The sequence below is a fragment of the Sphaerodactylus townsendi genome, linkage group LG05 (assembly GCF_021028975.2).
Source record: "Sphaerodactylus townsendi isolate TG3544 linkage group LG05, MPM_Stown_v2.3, whole genome shotgun sequence".
Lineage (NCBI taxonomy): Eukaryota > Metazoa > Chordata > Lepidosauria > Squamata > Sphaerodactylidae > Sphaerodactylus > Sphaerodactylus townsendi.
In genome coordinates this window covers 68,089,356-68,111,141 of record NC_059429.1, presented here as the reverse complement: position 1 = coordinate 68,111,141, position 21,786 = coordinate 68,089,356, and the positions used below count along the sequence as shown (strand labels likewise).

The window sequence follows — 21,786 nt, the reverse complement described above, 5'->3', positions numbered from 1 at the left end:
GGAAGTTAATAGGGCTGAGGGAAAGCACTTTTTATCATCACATTCTACCATATTAGAAGCAGTTCAGTTCCTGGGGCGAAATAGGTGAGGAAATCTGACAAGCTGGATCAGGGAAAGGTTTCTCGGCCTTGGTGAGATTGGAAAGTGTGTGGGGTCTGTTGCAACATGTTTGTGCCTTTAATTTTCACATCTTATCCCTTCCCCCCACCCCACCCCCACGGCTCTTTTTACACCTCTTTTACTTCAATGTTTTTCTGAAAGACAATTTTGAGTCAGCTTTTTCCTAATGTGTAATGTTCCTATTGGTTTTCTTTGTCCCACCCACCTCCAGCCCCCTTGTTAATGATGGGACTGTCATCATTGTAAACACAAGAACATAAGAAATAGCCTGCTGGATCAGACCAGAGTCCATCTTGTCCAGCACTCTGCTACTTGCAGTGGCCCACCAGATGCCTTTGAGAGCTCACATGCAGGATGTGAAAGCAATGGCCTTCTGCTGCCGCTGCTCTCGAGCAACTCCTGTCCCCCCCAGGTTTGTGATTTCATTTTTTAAAAAAGCCCTAGAATAGCAATATAACAATATAACAAGTATTACAATGGCCATTTATACATGCAGTACTTACCCAAAGGCTGTTTTCTCCAAAGTGGGGGTTTCCTGCATTTCTCCATTTACACTATAGGAAGTGTCCTGCTGATTTCTTCTGAGCCAAGCCGCCATTTTGCCCACCCCCTGCTTCCTGGTTGTTTTTGCAACTTGGTTGTTTTTACAACCTCCATAAAGGTGGTCTGCCACCTTTTGGGGGCGGGCATTTCAATGCTCTATCATCCCTGCAACAAACATATAGTGTTGTTGTTGTTGTTAAAAAGGAGCCCCATGGATTTCTCTGAAATGCCAGCTTGCAAGTGTGGGTAGAAGTGCTCCCGTGTGGGAGGGGAAGGTGTAGTGAAGTGGAAAACCTGAACAAAGCCAAACGCACACTGGTCCATTTCACTTTCCCTGAGAAGTGAGATAAAATTTGCACTTCCACAGCTTTTGAAAACCACATGAAGATTTTAAACTGAGAGCGTGGTGAATGGGGAAACCTGTTCATAACCAACAATCTAAATCAAAGGGAATGTACACTCACTGAGAAGCAGACCGCAAGTGCATGAAGAGCCTATGATTTTTTTTAAAGTATGTCTCTAGCGCCCTTCGCACATAGAGGTGAATTCTACACAACATAAATATAATGTATTTAGGATGTTATAAAAATGTGGAGAGAACACAAGTGTTGTCAGCCAAAATTGATCTTTTCCCCCACCTGCTGCACAGAGCTACTGACAGTTTTATAGTGGCGCCCACCATTTTGTGTGCTGCAGCAGATTCTCCATGACACAAATATCCACATATTTCAGCTTCTCCAATTGTAGCTTAACAGAGATACCCTTCAAAACAAAAAAAAAGGAAAAACATGTGCATGGGATCACTAGGCATAACAAACTTTATTCATCTACCTTCCCCAGTAAAATAGCAAACAGATGGGCTGCAAGCAGAGGAAACCTCTATAGGGAATCTGCAAGGAAAATCTGCTGCAGCACACAAATGGCGAACAAGTGGCAAAAACGAAAGTAAGAGGTCTGAGTGGGAGAAATAAAGTGTTTCTTGTCTGCTTGTATTTGCTCAACAGGCAGGACATGGGGTGGGGGGGGGAAGGATCACTAGTTAGAAAAACCCAGGTTGAGAGGAATATAATAGGCTAAACTGGTTTTGGGAAGAGAGCTGTGCGAAGTTCTTTCCCAAAACGCTTTTTATAACACCCTAAAAATGTTATATTTGTGCCATGTGGAATCCACCAGAGTTGCGAGAGAAGGAGATACTTACTTTAAAAAAAAAAGAAAGTTGGTTATTTTAGGGCCATTAAAAAAACATAAGGAGTAATACTCAAATTAGACTGATAATGATAGCACCCTCCTTTGAAAATACACAGAAGAAAATAAACTGACTCCACAACAGTCAAAATGCAAAGTGGGGCAGATGTGGCAGAACACTTCCCAAAATAATTCCCATGTTTGTGGAGTGACTCCCAAGAAAATTAGGAGTAATGCAAGCTTGTTGCTGTAGATGTACTGAAAACTTCACTTAACAACAAAAATGTAAAGTAAAACTATATTCAGTCACAATTTAACTCTCCATAAAAAGATGAAAGGCTGTCAAAAATCTCCACACATCAAATCTTCAGGAACATCTTGATGTATCATCAGTACTCAAATCCCCAAGCATCCAGATTAAGAATACAGAGAGAGTAAGGTGGGGGACCAGTTCCTTGTACACTGAAGTAAATAACAGGAGAAACAAATTTATAACAGCATAAGGACCACTACAAAGAGTTTTGTTGCAAGATAGAAGAGCTTATCAGCTTGCTTTGTTATACCGTATATACTCGAGTATAAGCCAACCCGAATATAAGCCGAGGCACCTAATTTTACCACAAAAAACTGGGAAACTTATTGACTCGAGTATAAGCCTTCGAACTTGACTCAATAGCAGCTAAAAACAGAAGATTTGGGAGCAAGATGAGATAGAGCTGCTTAACAGAGTTTGCATTACGGATGAGCAGCTTTCCAGCACTCTAGGCACAGAAGTGAACCACTGTTTTCCTCCAAATGTAGAATCTGGGATTCATAGCCATGCCAGCCTAAACTTTGCTCCAAAGAAAGTCTTTGTCTTCAGCAACATCAGTATTTGGCAGTAAACTATTGTATGAAGAATTGTATTCATCTAGAATGCAACACACCAATAACCCTTAGGAGAGAAATGCCTCGGTTTCTTTTAACACACACACACACACACACACACACACACACACACACACACACACACACACACACACACACACACACACACACACACACACACACACACACACACACACACACACCCTCGTTGTAATACTATGCTGGCTGTCCTTACAGCTTGTTTTTACGGCTCTCTGGTGAGTTAGGAAAAAAGAAGCAACATGCTTACCGGATCCCCACAGCAGCCCCAGCTCCTGCCGCCATCTTGGAATTACCATATATACTCGAGTATAAGCCAAGGGGGACTTTTCCAGCATTAAAAATATGCTGAAAAAGTCGGCTTATACTCAAATATATACTGTATGTCATATTTTAATGTAAGTGTTGTAACACTGTAAACAGTTAGGTTTTGGATTCTAGGTATTAAAGTTACAGCTGCATTGTTTAATCAATTGCCACACAATCCTGTACATGTCTACTCAGAAATAAATTCAGTGTTTTTAATGAATCTTACTCCTAGGTAAGTGTAACTTTTTCATATCCACACACATATAAAATTGCAAGTGTAGCTGGGAAACATAATGCAGACATTATCCCAAGACTCTTACATATAGGAGAGAGCATCTCTTCCAAGGTCCAACTGCTACAGCACAAACACGCATCACTGAAAACAATCAACATTTTTTTTATCATATAGTTTAATCAATTGACTAGAACTCATACAATCAATCAATTAAGATTTCAGTTAATTGGGTGGCATACCTAATTAATAGTATTATTTCCCAGCTGTTGGTGATAAAATGAAGATAAATGTGTTAGTAAATCATTGCACTACCTTCATTTATTGCCACACCACTGGAATTAATTATGCAATTTCTTTCTTTCTTTAGGAAACAATCCTTGGTAGTAGAAATCTTTTAATGCACTAATAGTTTAGCCTCCCTCCATTCTATTCAATAATATTTTACTGTTGCTATAAAGTTAAACAAATATAGCCAATGCACAAACAGCTATCAGGCTTGGGTTCTGTGTGGTTTCCGGGCTGTATGGCCGTGTTCTAGCAGCATTCTCTCCTGACGTTTCTCCTGCATCTGTGGCTGGCATCTTCAGAGGATCCTCTGAAGATGCCAGCCGTCAACAGCAATGTCTGAGCGAAACATCAGAGGAACAATGCTGCTAGAACTCTGGCCATACCTTCAGCTCCTTCACAACTAACCAAATGATTCGGCTTACGTGAAAGCCTTCGACAAGCTATCAGGCTCTTTGGATAAACATGAAAGGGCAAATGGAATCTCCATAAAATGGAGTTTCTTACAGGTTTAGCTATTTAGCATCTTCTTGGACTTGTATTACGTGTTGCAGTCTTCTACAAGATGGGAAAATATTCCCCACTAGGGTTGCTGAGGGCAACCACAGGCTTCTGGACAAAGATTCCATCTATCTCCCCTTGCCCCCACCTGTATATGACCTGGCTTTCTGATTCCATGAAAATAATAATTGTTCATTACGAACAAACAGTAAAAGAAAAGGGACAGGGTTGACCAGGTTCAAACCCCACTTGTGTCACTGAAACTCAATCACACTCTCTCAGCTTAACCTACCTCACTGGGTTATTGTGAGGATAAAATAGAGGAGAGGAGAATTATGTAAACTGTTTTGGGTCCTTATAGGGGAGATGGTTGGGGCACAAACAAACAAATAAAATAGATTTTACTTAACTATACTTAATTTATGATTTAGACTCATATTGAATAGCATACTTTGCATAAAACAACAAAATGCAAGCAGAATCTGAAATACTACCCAGCCAAGAGTCCTAACCTAAATATGGAAGTGTGCTACACATTTAAAATAGAGATGGGCCATGGAATAAGCCCCTTGAAGTAAGTGAGATATCAGTCTCTCTCAAATAGTACTTAACTGGAAAAAAAACACCCTTGAAAATATTTCTACTCACCCAAAGTAAAAAAGCAAATGCCATTAACATAATGGTCATATAATCTTCACTTAATGTCATTTCATTTATGGGGAGAATGCGCATTAGCCAAGTCCTCAGATTCCTTTTTGGATTTGTGAAAACAGGCTAACAAGGTTACCTGCAGAGCCATATCGGGGGGAAATGGCGCCCAGGGGCAACAGCTGCTCCAGGTGTCCCCCGCCCCTGCTGTGCCCCCCGTGCCCCACTTACTTTTCCAAGCTTGCAGGGAGGCCAGGGGTGGGCTCAGGAGGTGGCGAGCAACTCAGTGGGCACCTGACGTTGGCTCCTGCACTCCCCGGCCTCCCTGCTGATAGGCTGGCCTCTGATAGAGATGGGGAGGCTGGCAGAAGCCAGCACTGGGCCAGCAGCCTGCTGCAAGCCTGCCAAAGTGCCCTTGAAGTTGAGGGGTGCCCGGCAGGTCTGTGGCAGGCTTCGGTGTGTGGGGGAGATTTTGTGGGGGCCCCATGTGACCTGATGGGTGGCGCCCCAGGACAGGGATACCCCCTGTCCCTCTGGCAGGTAACGCTCCTGGCTACCTGGCTAGAATCTTCCACTAGTACTGTTGACCTTCACAATTACTTTTTTCAATATTTCACTAGAGCTTATCCCAAGAGTTTCTTTGACCTCAGGCTTTGTCTTAGAAGAAAAATACTTCTGGATGCACAGAATGCCTTCCATTTAGCATCAGAAAACCACAGTCTCCTTTCTTCCCACACACTTTCGTAGTTCAGTAGCATACTTGATGATGCACAAGAAACAGAGGAATCACTGAATATTTTAAAATGAGGATAAGCTAACCATATGCACTGTGGTTTTCATAAGAATATAAGACTTGCTGAATCAAATCAGAGGTTTCTCTAGTCCAATGTCCTTTTTTCCACTCTGGCCAGCCAGACATTTCTTGGAATCCCACCAGTAGCAAAAAAGACAATAGTCTCTCCCTTATAACTGGTCCTAACAACTGGCATCCAGGGATATACTAGCTCTAAGCATGGAAGTTCCCCCTAGCCATCATAGCTAGTGGTCACTGATGGACTTATCTACCTGCATGAATCTGCCTAATCCCTTTTTAAAGTTTTCTGAACCAGTGGATGTCCCCTCTTATAGCAGTTTTTTCCCAATAAATTAATAATGCAGCATGCAAAGTAGTACTTCCACTTAGCTCTCCTGAGCCTACTGTCAATCAAATTCACTATGAACTATAGCAGCGAGGCAGAAAAAAAATTCACCATTTTTTTCACATCATTCATTATTTTTAAAGCCTCAATATCTCTTTTTTCCTTTTTTGCTGTCAAGTCACTGGTGGGGTTTTCAAGGCAAGAGATGTGGTTTTCTATTGTCTGCCTCCACGTCACAAAACGGGTAGTCCGCAGAGGTCTCTCAACGAAATACTTGCCAGGCCAACCCTGCTTAACTTCTGAGATCTGATGAGATCAGGCTAGCATAGGCTATCCAGGTCAGGGCTTATATCATTAGATCAATTGTGTGTGTTAGTGATATCAAGTCATAGTGCTATCAAGTCACTTCTAACTTGTGGCAACCCTATGTCCTCCAAAACAGCCTATCATTAACAGTCTTGCTTAGGTCTTGCAAACTGAGGCCATGGCTTCCTTGATAGAGTCAATCCATCTCTTTTTGCATCTTCCCCTTTTCCTGCTGCCTTCAACTTTTCTAGCATTATTGTCTTTTTAAATCACTCTTATTTTCACTAGTTAACAATGAGCTATCTATACAAACCTTCATTACTGTGTAAAAGAACCACGAGCAGCTTTCCACACCTCTTTCCAGCCAAGCTGATCCTACCAAAAACGCCCTCTTCTGTTGATTGAAGATTCTAGAAACTCATTTTCTTTTTAGTAGCCCGATTATTCCAACTTTAATTGACTTAGTTTGCGTAGCCTATGCCTCTCAGTAATTCTGTATACAGTCATGTGTCTTGATTCTGTAATTTCATGTTTACACACAGGTATATGTCTACCAATGCAGGACGTATTTACATCTGAAAAAGTGGCATCTAGGTCACAAAAGCTTCATGTCAGTTTACCCTTTTACTTTTATCAAGCATAAAAACAGGGACATGGCTCATATAGTGAGGCTGAATGAGAAGCACTGAGACCACCGGCACTGATTTTACTGACAAATCTTTTAAAACGTTCAAGTCATTTGTCGTAGAATAAAAAGCTTAATGTGCGTAGCGGGAAAACATTAACATTAACAAAAGCCCAAGTATCACCTGCCCCATCAATACAATAACAATTAAAAAGTTGCTTGAACAGTGTTTAAAATGTAGTTCTAACTATTAATCTCAGACTTCATATTTGCCAGTTGGTGTAGTTGTTAAGAGCAATAGACTCTAATCTGGAGATCCAGGTTTGATTCCCCACTCCTCCACATGAGAGGTGGGCTTTTATCTGGTGAACTGGATTTGTTTCCGCACTCCTACGAATGAAGTCTGCTGGGTGATCTTGGGCTAGTCACAGTTCTTTGGAACTGTCTTAGGCCCACCTACCTCACAAGGCATCTGTTGTGGGGTGAAGAAGGGAAAGGAGTTTGTAAGCCACCTTGAGTCTCCTTACGGGGAGAAAGGTGGGAGATTCGCCATAAATCCAACTCTTCTTCTCTAAGTCTGAAACAAGATCTATTAACAACCACAACCACAAATTATAATCACATACTTAGCCTACAGTATTTTTGTTTGTTTAATCCAGAAAGGCATTCACTGTTCCACATATAGTCATTAATACACAGATAAATACAGATCACTATACATGCAAAGTATGGAGGGAGGGAAAATCACCCTTCCACTATTTGTTAACTTGATTGTAAATAATATTAACTGAAGTTCACTGCTCATATTTTTCTGCTTATAATATTAATAGAGGTTTGCTGTTTTGCTATTGAGTATGTTCAGACTTCTCAGTCATGACAAGAATGAGAAGGAACATGAGAACATTAGAAAAGCCATGCTGGATAAGAGTAAGGCCAAAGCCCACCATGTCCAGTAGCCTGTTCACACAGTGTCCAACCAGGTGCCTCTAGAATGAACCTTGAAAAATGAGACCAAACATTGAAAATAGGGGGGGGGGGGGGTTTGCCTTGCTCCAGTAAAGTATTCAGCCTTGATGGCTTTCACATGGGTGACTTCAGTAATCTTGGGAAAGGGGGGATTTCCCCCGCTGCTTCCTCACAGCATAAGGTTGCCAAGCATCTCACTACGGCATTAGACTTCCTCCTGACAAATCAGAGAGGCAGAAGGAAAAAATAAGCAAAAAATAATATCACAATTTGAGCTGACAGTGTGATGTTGCTTTAGGGGAAAATTCGGAAGAGATATCAATCTCCTCTAGAAATCTCCAGAAATTCTGTAGTTTTGCCATAGGCAATTCAGGTAGAATGCCATTGTCAAGTTTTCCCTGGAAGTGATGTCATGCTGTCACTAATGGTGCCCTCCATGTCCCAGCCTCATGCATTCCCACCAATTGCCAGAATGTGATTTGGATTTTCCCCATCCACATGGCAGACATTTCCCTGAGATTGTCCCTTTAGTGACCATTTTCTCCCTCTCAAGAGGAGGCTCTACTTTTTTTTCTTAGTTGGCAAAAGAATATCATTATATGTGTTCCAGTTTCTCTGAATTCTCAGCTTACATTTAAAAAAAGCAAGTCTTACCCAAAGGTTCACAATGTGGCACCTCTAAGCACCACAGCATTTGCCAACATCTTTGTTGGTGCCCGCCAAATGGGAGTTGGTTTTTTTTTGCCTATCTGGGGTTCTGATTTGCCACTGGAAATTTATTTGGCTGTACAGATTTTTTTTTAAATGTTGCTTTGGCAGCTGCTGCCATTAGAGAAGAGGTATCTTTACTGCATGACTGAAGCTTGGTTATGTGTAAAAAAAATTTAAAACAATATGTTCATTTTAAAAGGCATCCTGATAAACAGAGCTTCTGCCTGAAATAATGAAAAGTTACTATTAGAGCAGTGGTGGCGAACCTTTGGCACTCCAGATGTTATGGACTACAATTCCCATCAAACCCTGCCAGCCCAGCCAATTGGCCAGGCTGGCAGGGGCTGATGGGAATTGTAGTCCACTGTATCTGGAGAATATAAGATTACCACTCATCTGTGATAAGTCACAATGGTGGGCGAACCGCTTTGGCCTCAGATGTTATGGATTCCTGAGAGTTTCATCAAGAACCCTGCCAGGCTGGCCGGTGGCTTGGAGCTAGCGGGGAGCCAATGAGGCCATGATCTCCTGTATCTGAATACCAAAATTTCATAATCATCCAGCTCAACCCGTACGCCGCCCTCACTCCCTAACATTTTACGGTTGGGTTAGCCTCTTCTTGGCAGTCATTTTGTGGTTGCTCTCACAGCCCTGTATCAGAATTCCAATGGTATCCATGGGTTCAAAAGGACTGAGAAGACCTGTTCCAGTCCATTCCATTATTGAAATACAAAGAGAAAGGCATATATCTACAATGGAAAGGGCTAGAGACTTTTTCTAAAAATCAAAGCTGGGAATTCAGAGAACCTAATTCACTTGGGTCCTGGAATTCAGTCCTCTGTCTCCCCCTCTCAGTGGTTCTCTTCCTACCAGTGGTGTAGCACAAAGGGAGCGGGGGGCATGCGCGATGCACCAGGTGTGCACCAGTGCGAGGGAGTTCTGGGGCGTGGCAGGCACAGGGCGCACGCATGCCCCAAGAGCAGTTCCTCCTCGCTCCAGCCCTGCTTCCTACCCTAGTGATAAATAGCTTCTCAGCATAATGGCAATCACATAAATGAACTTGTGGCTGGAAAAGCATCACTTGCTGCAATTTGCACACTCTTTTCCTACTGGGAGACAATTCTCCATGCAGGAATTTGTATCAAATAAAATGGCCCTTTCCAATCTGATATTTATGTAGTCAATTCAATTTTTCTTTCTTGCAGGCATGCACTTGCACACACTTTGAGGTCAATTCAGAAGTTACCTTTGTGCAAGACCCCAGAACTTGTTTTGTGCTTACAAACAAGAAATCTAGTGTGTGAATGTACATGACTAACTTCCTGCCATATGAAATACAGTAACCTGTATGGTTATATTGGTGAGTCATACCAAAAAGCAGCCAATTTACCTGTGATTCAGTTATCCACATACAGGAATAACATGCTTGTAATCAACTGCTTTTTGACTTGAACCTACAAATATAAACATCTTGAGTGAAACTTGCAAAGAGTGGGATATGGTGCCTGCCAGAGTTCTGATGCAGAATTACCCATGGACACACATCCTCTTGCAAAACTCATTCAGACCCCACTGAACTGCTTGCTCAAGTCTTTTGATGCATTTCCCTATTCTAGAAAACACAGCTACTGGAATATCAGATTGGATAGGGCCATTTTATTAAAACGCTCATAAATATTTCAAACTATGCAGTTATTTAAAATTTATTGTGATGTGTCTGGAGTAAAATGTATTTTTGAATGGCAAACTCTATGTAACAACACAAGTAAGATCATTGTTGTCCTAGATCAGAGGTCTGCAACCTGCGGCTCTCCAGATGTTCATTTGGCCATGCTGGCAGAGGTCTGCAACCTGCGGCTCCAGATGTTCAATTGGCCATGCTGGCAGGGGCTGATGGGAATTGTAGTCCATGAACATCTGAAGAGCTGCAGGTTGCAGACCCCTGCCCTAGATTAATGGTAGGATGCCATGAGAACTGGATCATGGCCCAGATCTAAGATACATGGCAAACTATTGCCCTCAGTGAAAAATATCCCAAACGATCATATAATGAAGGATGTATTAGCACACACTGCACTGTAACTGAAAGCATCTCCTGTTTTCACACTCCCTGCTAAGCATGAACAGGGCTATGCTGTCTACTCTTGAAGCCATCCATGTTTTATCTCTGATTTAAGACTTTATTTCTTTATGGTGCACAAAGAGTACATTCTTGGCATTTTATAAGACAAATGTGAATTAGATTAGTAGAAACATTCACATAACTTGCAAATTTATTTAATGTTTCTAATGTCACTGAAAAGATACAATTTATGAAAACCACAGCCCTGTTCTGCTACATTTCTGTTCGTTTGTTTTTTTTAAAGAAAAAGGCAGTTCCATAAAACTTCACCCTCATTAAATGTAAATAGTATAGGTGAAGAGAATAAAGAGGAGACACTTGGGTTTTGCATAATCTCTAATATCAAATCAAACAGCAATGTCAAAATGAAGAGGTACATCAGAAGTTATATTTGCTCCTGTTGAAAGAACTTCCAACCTTCCCCGATCATGTTGAATGGGGTAACAGGCGAAAGGGAATACTTCATTACAAGATTCCATTAACTGACAACAATAATGCCCTAAGGTTTAATATTAATGCATTCAAGACATTAATGATAATCCATTAATATGAGGGAGCTGACAATGTAGAAATGGAATAAAATATATGGTCTGTTGTAACAATGTAACAGCTGGGCAGACTAACAGCTTGCATAAAATTAACTGCTAGCACATTGAAACGGCAGAGAAAACAAATATAAATATAGCTGTTTCTCAACACAAAGGGCATATATATTAAATGTAGCTATGCTATGGCTACATGAGAAATAAGTAGAATTATGAGCTCATGCTGGTGAAATGTTTTGAGCACACCAGCTTGGACCAAGTTCAGAAAAATAATGCTCAAAATCCAGATCTTCAGAATCAACAAATTATTAGCAATGTTTTATTTCAATAGAAAGATAAAAAGTTCAGCAGTCCCCCAAGATGTTTCACAGGCTCAAAAAGAACAGAAATACTTGTGGAGTACTTTCACATGGACAACATTAAAAGTGGATTGCTACAACAGGGGAAAGGGTCTAATTAGCAGCCAGTTTAATTCTAGATGTATATTCACCATCCACACAACAGAAAATGCTGATAAAGACTCAGGGCTCTGTGAAAATAACCTGGTACATTTCCATGTCTGCCCACTATTTCAGCACAACTGCAGTCTGGTTAAGTGAATTAAGAGTTGGGATTGGTAAAAATGGCAGCATTGACTAAAATGGATATCACTGATACTAAGCTACACATGGTAAATCTAAAAGTATAATCAAAATAAAGAAGTGCAAAGCAGAGGGAGGATGCTGACAATGAAACATATTATATAGGATAAAGGTTAACTTCAAGGTTCTGTGCAATGTATATCAATATTTCAACAAGTCTATTCATTAATAGTATCCTTAAAAAATAGAACACAGTCTTTTGTAAATAATTTCCAAATAAAGTAACAAACCAAGGGTCACTTGCATCAGAATAATCCTAAGGTTTTTAATGGGAATACTCATACAACATTGGCAGCGGGTGTTATGCAGCCAAAGCTCAAAGCTTTCAAGCCTCATGGATTTCAAGGGGAATTTTTTAATCTCTCTCCATGCAATTTACACCCCAATTCAGATGGAGAGGGCTGAATCGTCCTGTGGAGGTGATGCAGCGCTGCACCAGCAGATTTGCTCTCGCCAAGGCACTTAACCCAGTGGAGGGGAAAACACTCTGGTGGGCAGCCACCATACCCTTTGGGATGCCTGGACATTGTGCTGAGCAAAGTGCCAGTGCTCCCACACCGCTGCCAGCCCCATTGATGCAGCAGGGGCATGGTGGGGGTCTTTCTGGGTGTGAAGCCAATATTAGTTGGTTTCCACTTGGGTTTATGGGGTGGCATGGCAGAGCTTGGCAGTCTGGGCTCTCTATTTGGGGTGGCAGAAGTCCACTGAGCCGTATGAAGGGCTTTCCGGCTGTGGGGAGGCAGTAGGCCCTCTGGAGGCAGCAAGGCAGTGCCACAGTGGTACTATCACTGGCCTCCTGGGCCTATGGATTGGGCTGCCCAGCAATTTTGCTTATATGTGGAAAAATGATTGAATTAGCTCAGTTTGTAACTTATTCACCTTTCATTTGATCAGTAGTTAACTTTTTTCACAACACTGACCTTCCCCCTTTTGGCAATTTTATGTGTTTTTGTGTAGAGACGATTTAAACGTATCACACATATAGACATATAACTTGACATGAACACTTCTTCCAAATATAGTTCCTATGTGTACTTACTAATAATAGAATTAATATAAGATATAGTAAGGCTTTCCCTATCTTCAACTTTTTTTGCCTTTTGAGTAAAAAATAGGAATATATCTGCTTAATTACCAAGTAATTGTTATACACTAATTTCATACATCCTACCTTCCCACAAAAGAAAACAAGATTAAATATTATTTTGTTTCTCATTAATATTAAATCTTCAAACTGGGATACAATTTGCTATAATAAAGAAAATGAGTAACTTACAGACAAATACAGAAAAACTCTATGGCAAACTTTAAACAAATGTTTAATAGTTGTTTTTCTATGATGATTTTCTATGTTGCACTCCAAACTTAATATTTTGTAATTTTTTTCATGGAACCTTGCCAAACAATATTGATGCAGTTTTAGACGGTTTGTATGTTTTGGGCTTTCAGAACCAGAACCCTGGAGGTACAAATGTCTCATAATGAATCAATACCCAAAGTGTGCAATGAGGAATATTCCTTAATGGACTGTAGGTTTATATTTTTATTATTTGGTGAAATAAACAAAGTGCTTAAAAACAGCAGAAAAGAATAATACAAACAAGTGCCAGAATGGAAGAAGGAAACAAGGGGGAGGGGTGACTGCAATTTCTTCCTCAATGATGAACAAAGAATTTTGGGCTGTGCTGTCTGAAAGATTTATAATAGCTGGTAGTCAATATCAGTTTATTCCTGAACTGTTAGCTCATGCCAGTGGTTTGGTACTGATTCGTTTTTGAACATTATTTAGATATTCACATTATTAGCAGTTCTGCACACTGCAGTTTTAATGGAAAACACTCCCTAAACTGAATCTGAACCAAAGGGGAAAAAAATTAAAAATCAGTAAATAAATATCTTGCATATATGTCAATCTCTATTCTTCAAACAAAACCTTACATCTTATGAAAGAAGTCAAAAAGTACCAGGGAAAAAAGTCTCTGCTTTCTACTATTACAATACTGTTAAATCTTCAAGGCTAAAATGTCCCATTTATTGATTTTCTGCCTTTAAAAAAATTAGATGGTGAAGTAGAAATTCAAAACACAGGAAAAAAATATGCATATATGAGGGCACTGGTTCAGCAAGATATCAAATATACAATATTCTAATGTCAAAAGTATGGGCAGAAATGTCGAAGAATTCTTGGTGAAAAAGGGGACAATTGTGGAGTAAAAATTCTACTTGACAATCACTCACATTCTAACAGTGCATTAATTAGAACAAAAGCCAGATGGTAAGTGAGCAACAGAGTCATAGTGTTCAGTGTTTATAGCAGAGTACTTTTCTCTGCTCGTTTAAATGAGGTTGGAAACATATAGTCATGTAAAGGAAACTTTTCAAGCAACGCCGTTTATTCTTTCTTCCTGGCTTCTTGACAGAGGCAGAGTTGTGACATTGATTTTTGAGTTAAATAATAGTACACGGCGATTTAGGTAAAGTGTTCACCGTGTCTCACTCTTTATCAAAGGCTTAGTTAGTCCTCCAATCCGGCTTCAACTATTCTTTTGCCTCTAGGAAAAGAGTTTCTTGAGGGTACAATTTTAACTCCAGTAATGATTTATTTGGATCCAGTTGGGTCACCTGTGGAGATAAAAAAGAACAAGAAAACCTGAAAAGGCATGCACAGGTAGTATTCCTATATACATTTTCAGAACTAGACTGATACTCAGTCCAGGTCTGTCTTAATTTTTTTTAATGGTCCAGTAAAAATCGCACCCATTCATTCATGTCATATCTATTCACAAATTAAGAAACTAGTTCATTGTCCTACCCCCATTCCGCCCTCAACACTGTCTAGTGTTCTAGCTTTGTCTGAATGGCTTTTAGAATTTATCTTACTGTGTTTAGACTTTAAATATTTGTAACTGTATTTATTTTCACACCCTGGTATAATAAAATTTATGCATGTTAAGCTGTAACTATCTATACATCTGCACACCAGTATAAAGCACTTTTGCTTGTGCAAGGGGACAAGAAATTTTTGCTTATTTCACACTTCTGTTACAGTATACTGAGCTCCTCAAAATATGCCCTTAAAGGATGGGGAACCCTCAACACTGTATGGTGAAAGTGTAGATCTGTAGTTGAAGGGAGAGATCAGTAAAAATTACACTTCCTAATACTGGTTGAAAACAACTTTTGGATCTAACGCATAATTAATTGCTTCTTCAGACAAAAATTATGAGAAGTAAGAAATGCATGTCTAGTTTGCACAGTACACTCTTCTCAACCCAAAAAAACCAATATGGATTCATTATATCATCTATAACACCAGTAAATTAGGTTCAGACTGGATGCCTCTTATCCACCCAACAGTGCTGTAAACTCTGATAGGGCAGGTCAGATTTTAAGCAGAGCATATTCATGGTTCCTCTGACAACAGCTTCAGTAAAATGTAGGGTGAATCATACATAACAGTCTTCATGTATGCAGTTTTGAAACATTAGCTTTTAAAATAATAGAATAAATGATGGCCCAGATTGTTATTACAAAAAATATAATCATGACTGTCATTTATAGCATCTCTTGAGTTGCAAGCAGAGTTGTTTCTTATAGTTAAGACTATCTATCTATCCATCCATCCATCTATCCATCTATATTTGCGTGTGCTGTTCCTCTAAATATGAATAGCAGAATTTCATACAAAATATATAAATAAGTAAATATTATGATACACTATTACCAATTATGCATTCTACAGAAGAGGCCACTATTTTAGAAAGTAACCCCTTTGGGTTTTTAGCAAAATGGTCAAAATACTGAATTGAAATTTGCAGTCACTGAAGCATACTAAGTTTTTTTTTTTTTGCTTCAAATTTAAAGCATTTGACTGCTGCAGTTTTAACTTCTTCTCTGGACAAGAAATACAGTGGGTCCGATAAAACCAATTTGCTTTTTGAGTTCACTGCAAGTCTGTATCTAATTAAATCCACTGACTACTCAAATCCCACGACCCCTTTATTGCAAAAGCAAGGGAAGGTATGTAGAGCAAAATGTCTTCTGTGTATCAGGCGAAAACTAGTTTGAAACGTGAGGCTGGATTAATAAACACTATCCTCTAGACTGCAACCAGATGGAAACCTATTATTCACTTGAGTGTAATTAAGGATACACATCCTAATCAAAACTCTAGGCTTTACAAACTCTTGTTACCTTTAATAACAGCCATGAATAATGTCCTTTTCTCAACTGCTTTCTCCTTTGGAGGTTTGTTGCATACCTGTGCTAAGAGAAGGTTTGCTGCTTTCACCCATGATTTGTGTGCCTGTTGCTGTTGTTGTTTTTTAAATTCACCTAGGGACTGCAGAATTTGCAAATGTTTACACCACTACCCAATTAACTAACAATATGGCTCCTACATCTGTCAACAAACAAAGCTGTTGTTGCTTTGTTTTAGCTCCCTGGCATTTTCTGTTCATATGAGTCGCCATTGTACTTAATTATCACGCTGAGCCCGTCTGCAGCATTCACTTTGTTATTTGAGGTATGTAAATATGTTGCTTTAGAATGGAAAACAGAAGCTTTATCATCCTTTGACCAAAAGACACACCCTGGATGACAAGCAAATTATTATTGGTGACAGAACTGAAAGTACAGGACATCTGTAGTTTAAGTAGTTAGAAGAAAATGAGAAGGAGAAGAAATTTTTTTTATTTATAGCACACCTTCCCTTGGCGAACTGGAGTCAGGGTGACTTACATCAGATATAATATACAATAACAGATATAATATTCAATTTTATGTATGTGTGTGTGTGTGTGTGTGTGTGTGTGTATTATGTGTTTCAATTAAATCCTGTTAAAATATACAATTCTTACATATCATAAGGCTCTCTGAGAAATGGTTTTAAGTTGACAGATGCATAATATCAAAACTAGGAAGGATCAAATTACCTGCACTGGGTGTAGGAGGAGATAACACATAGTGTACCTCTGTTATTCCTATTCAGGCAGTTCACCTCATTTTAACTAGGATTCTCCCTGGGGTGGCAGCAAGAGCAGACTTTAGCTTCCTCTCTCCCATATACCCATAACCATACGAAAGACACAAGTGAACCAGGAGATTCCATATTTATGTGAATATTTATTTCTTTACCCTACTACAATAAGTAGAGCATTAGAAGGAGAGCCTAAATCCAAGTCAGGATTTCAGCCAGAAAAATTCTAGAGGCACAGCATCAGTGTTAATAGGCCCCTACATACTGCTGTTACAAACCACAAATATTCTGACACATTTTTCACCAAACCTGGATTGTTATAATGAATCACAAACTCTGCTATGTGTTACAGTAAACAAAAGTTCAACTTGCTTGTACATTCATATATCAGAGAGCAAGAAAGAACCAGTGAGTGTTCATTTCACCAATGAAGCTGGGGACCAGAACCTGGTTGATGTGGGGCTTCAATCTTACGTTCAACAGCACATGCATTCAACATCACATGAGAATTATTCAATCCACATAGGAAAAAAAATAAAGTGGACACTTTACATGGATTACATGTGTGTTCACTGTAACTTGTGAACAGGACAACAATTAAATCCATAACCCAGCTTTAGTATTATAATGCCCCTGGCTGTCAACATTAACTGTGATTCTAAATACCACTTTGCTACTTCAGTACATTAGAAGCAAATTCAAGGTTCAAGAACAGCTCCTTGTAGTGTGGAATATTCCTCCACTTGAACCATGCCTGAATTATATTTCTTTAGGGAAGTTCCAAGAAAGGTAGTTTCATTGCCACTTCTGCAAACTTACTCAACCCACGGTTTTCATAATTAAGAGATACTTTGTTAAATGGAACTATTTTTATGGGCCATTGTCTTCTTTCATCTTTAATAAAATTTATCTTTGGGTATCGTAAGTAGTGGATCTGATGAGCAGAGAGAAACATAAATTGATCCAGACGGTTCTAAGTGCTGCAAAAATATTGATAATTTTAAATGACAACCTCCAAACTAAGTGGGACTTTTGTTGGGAAAGAGCAAAATAAAAGTTGAATAAGTAATAATCTAGGTGCTTCTGATGACAGAATAGCAGTATCGAATAAGTTTAAATTAAGGAAGAAAGGAAGGAAGGAAATAGGATTTGGTTCACTACTTTATACCAGTTATTCATTTTATGAAGCAAAAATGTAATATTGATGTTAATAACATTTGGTTATTTTATGTGATACAGTAATTAAAACTGTTTTTTAAAAATTAAAGCTATTTGCATTGGCTGGAATCTTGATGCCATTAGAAGTTAACATGAGACCAATCATTTTCAGTGGATTATGGTTCTACTTGAACTGTTTTCGAGATCTGATAGGGGGCAAGCCTGTGCTTATTTACCTGGGAGCAAACTCCACTGAACATGAGTAGACATGCAAAAGATTGTAGGTTTGAATTCAAATATATTTCTAGTACTTCTAATAAACCTCCTCCAATACAATGACATATTTGTATGTTCTCAACTGACTTCACATATAAGGGCAATTTGATTGTTTACTAAACATAGCTACTTATCCACACTGTGACCCTAGGACAAAAATGGAAGGTGAGTTAATACCAAGACAACGAGGTAGGTCATTTAAACGAATGATATGAATATATAATTATTGTAAATCAAACATGAGTAACAAGGATCACTCTCATTACATGCATTTACACCATAGAACAAGATCCAGTTCTCAAGCAGAGCAAATTTCCTTTGCCTTTTACACACGCATGAATTAATCTGATGAATCTAGTGGACAAAGAATCCTTTAACATTCTTTATAATCCCTCTTACCAAGGTACAAATGCTGTGGAAATCACTTAAATCCACACCTGGTAAAGTCCTAAATCTTTTTTAAAAACCTGTTTTATTACTGTTCTGACACAAACAAGAACAGTGAATCCATTCTACCAGATAAATAATAATCTCTATAGATAATAGGGGTCTATAGTTAGGAGCGTTTAAAAGGGTCCAAACACATACACACAATATGTATACTGAAGAAGTATGCCATTTGATCTGGATATTTACACTAATCTGCAAACGACTTTTGTTTGCACTTACCAATTTCACAGAAGTAATACAAAGGAAAAATAAATTAATGTACTTTAATAAAAAGTTCTCAGTCCTGTTCATAATACAATGCTTTATGACACATTGGTCATTTAAAAGCAAGAGAGCTGATGTTTTAAAGACCAGCAATCACATTTCAATGGATATAACAAAATAGTTAAATAATCACAACACTTCACTTCAATATAGGTAACATTCTGAGGATACACAGCTTCCATATTTCTTGAGCTGACTGCTTACAACAATGTGACTGGCAATGAACTCTTTCAAGGAAGTCATCTAACTAAAATTTAATTGGAAATCTGTGTTTAAGAAGTTAATGGGTAGTAACAATTGAGTTGTGTGTATTTGCAGCTCACTTTGAATTATGAAAATCAGCTATCTCCAATAGAACTTTTTCCTTTATGGGCTGTTCAAGATATTTTGCATCCACTTTACCCAGTTCTTACATAGTAAGACCAATAAGATCTTTTCTTCCCTCACAGTTCTCAAAGCATCAATGTATTCAAAGTGGTAAATGAACTTATTGAACTCTTCTAGACTATGAAGAAAACGTGTACCATACGCTTATCAAAATGAGAGTTTGAGATGCCAGGCACAGGATATAGTTTGCATGTCAAGGGACTGCCCATTAATTTGAAGACACATTTATAATTAACAACAAAGGGAAGTGTTTATAAAAGAGTTAGAATACTGAATTCTGCACATTACAGGCACTGATGCTACAACATGACCGACTGATATACAGATTAAATCAATAACATGTATATAAAAATAGTGTACTAATTTACAGATCCTTAAAGAATTCTGGCAGTGCAACTCCATCAGAATGAACAGAACTTGGGCTGAAGGATGATTTTGAGGATCAGAGCCTTATTAAGATGCATTACTTGTCCAATTACCAAAACAGCAGGAGATCATTAAATTTCTAGTTAGCAGACACAGCAATGTTAATATCTTAATGTTGCCAAGGCTATTCCTTGGCATTTTGCTACTAGATTTTCTTTCTTCTAACAAAAAAAAAACATAAAATACATACTAGACATAAGAAAACATAGTCTATTCAGTCTCTCCCTCCACCTCCACCAAAAGCTTTAACAGGTGATTAAAAGAGGCAATTTCCCCCGGTTCCCTCTAGATTTTTTTCAGGCAACACACTCATCAAATAAAGTTTGAAACCATATGAAAGGGCTTTAGTGGAACTGGACGAGTCAGGCAGAGGAGGAAACTACAGTGGTGTATTTGAACAGAATACTTTTTATCTTGTAGACAGGTGCACGAAGAGCTCCCCGTTCCTGGTTGGTCATTTGCTGAGAAACTGCAGTCAACTGAAGATGCCTACTTGAACCTTCAGCACAAAACTATACAATGTGCTTTCTCTGTTTTCCAAGTTCCACAGTAATTTGGGGTGGAAAAGTGACAGGGGGTAGGGAGATACATGATAGACAATTCTAAAATTAGGAATGGCATGGAAAGGCTGCAGGAAGAAAAAAATTGGTTGGTCAGAACATACTGGAAATAACCTTGGAACTGACTCTTAATAAGTTCAGGATGGACAAAAGGAATAATTACTTCACACAGTGTGCACGTAATATATGAAAAGCACTACCATAAAATATAATTGTGCAGCACAGCTATAAAAGATTCAGGCAAATTAATTGAAACTAGATCAACTGCAATTATACATTAATATGAAGCTGAAACTCTATTTTCATAGGCAGTACATATCTTAATACAAGACATGGGGAACAAGCAAAAAGGGATTAGCCATCAACTTTATAACCTTTATAGTCAGTTATATTCCAGAAATATCTGGCTGGCGGTCTAATTTTGGTATAATTCGAGAAGACACAGTTCCTGATTCAGAAATACAACATACTTTACATACACACCTCCTCTTATTTCCTGCCACATTAAGCTCCCAAATTCATAAACTACAAGAAATGCTAGTATCAATGCCTGCTTGCAACCCAAATTAAAATCTAGCAAAGGGAGGAAGGACGAAGCCAGAAGTATTCTTAATCCCTCCACTACTTTTTTCAGACATGCAATCACCAGACACAATCTGGCCCGAAATCCTTGCCTTGACTGGCTGTACTGTACTCTTTCAGTTAGATTAAATTTATTTTAACTACCATTTTCAGGGGGAGGGAAGTAAACTTTCCTCCCCTTGTTTATTTAAACTGCTGCTGGAATTGACTAATTAAAACGATTGTGAAAACCATAATACTCTAAACAGAGCAAACTGGTTCTGAATTATTAAGCAACATTTTAGATGCATTTGCATAACCTTAAGTGACTTAACTGCTACTTGATCCTAAGATCCAGCTCAGATAAATAAATGTGAAATACTGTACAAGTCTTAGCTTATTAAGGCTTCCAGATACAGTAAATAAGGAGCTTAAGTCTACAGTACACAGTCTGAAAAAGACATGTTCTCTGAAAAAAGAACTGCACTGATGTACATTTAAAGAGGAAGTGTAGGGCAGGAAAAACACCGGCTTAAATTTTTAATACAAAGGAAACTTGCAGGTGCAGATTATTAAGACATGCCAGGGCACTTGGGTGATGTTCAACCATCTTGTCATGTGTTCTAAATGCAACATAAAATCCTACCCATGTGCCACAACCGCTGAATGGACATCAGAGATGTCCTATAAGTTTTCAATAACAGAGGTCATTTCTTGCATAGTATTTACATAATTTCATCTATCTTTCAGATTCTATGAGTATAGCAAGCTTCACTTGCCCTTCAGATGTTAAGGGTTTTTTCCTCCACTCAGCTATCCAATGGTGACTGGTTCTTTGAACATCTGCTAAAGTCAAATAACCATTTTACTAGATATCCACTGCATTGCGGATCACACCACGCATTTTTATAGCAATGGGCTAACTTCCCATAGCCTGAA

General features: G+C 38.8%; 1 protein-coding gene across 1 annotated transcript in view; it reads right to left on the bottom strand.

Moving 5' to 3' along the window:
- Window positions 1-13,315: 13,315 nt before the first annotated feature.
- FAF1 (Fas associated factor 1) overlaps window positions 13,316-21,786 on the bottom strand; it is a 278,015-nt gene continuing 269,544 nt past the window's right edge. The window contains exon 19 of the mRNA XM_048498943.1: window positions 13,316-14,409. Coding sequence (XP_048354900.1) covers window positions 14,326-14,409 — 84 coding nt within the window. The 3' untranslated portion in view covers window positions 13,316-14,325. The remainder of the gene's footprint in view (window positions 14,410-21,786) is intronic.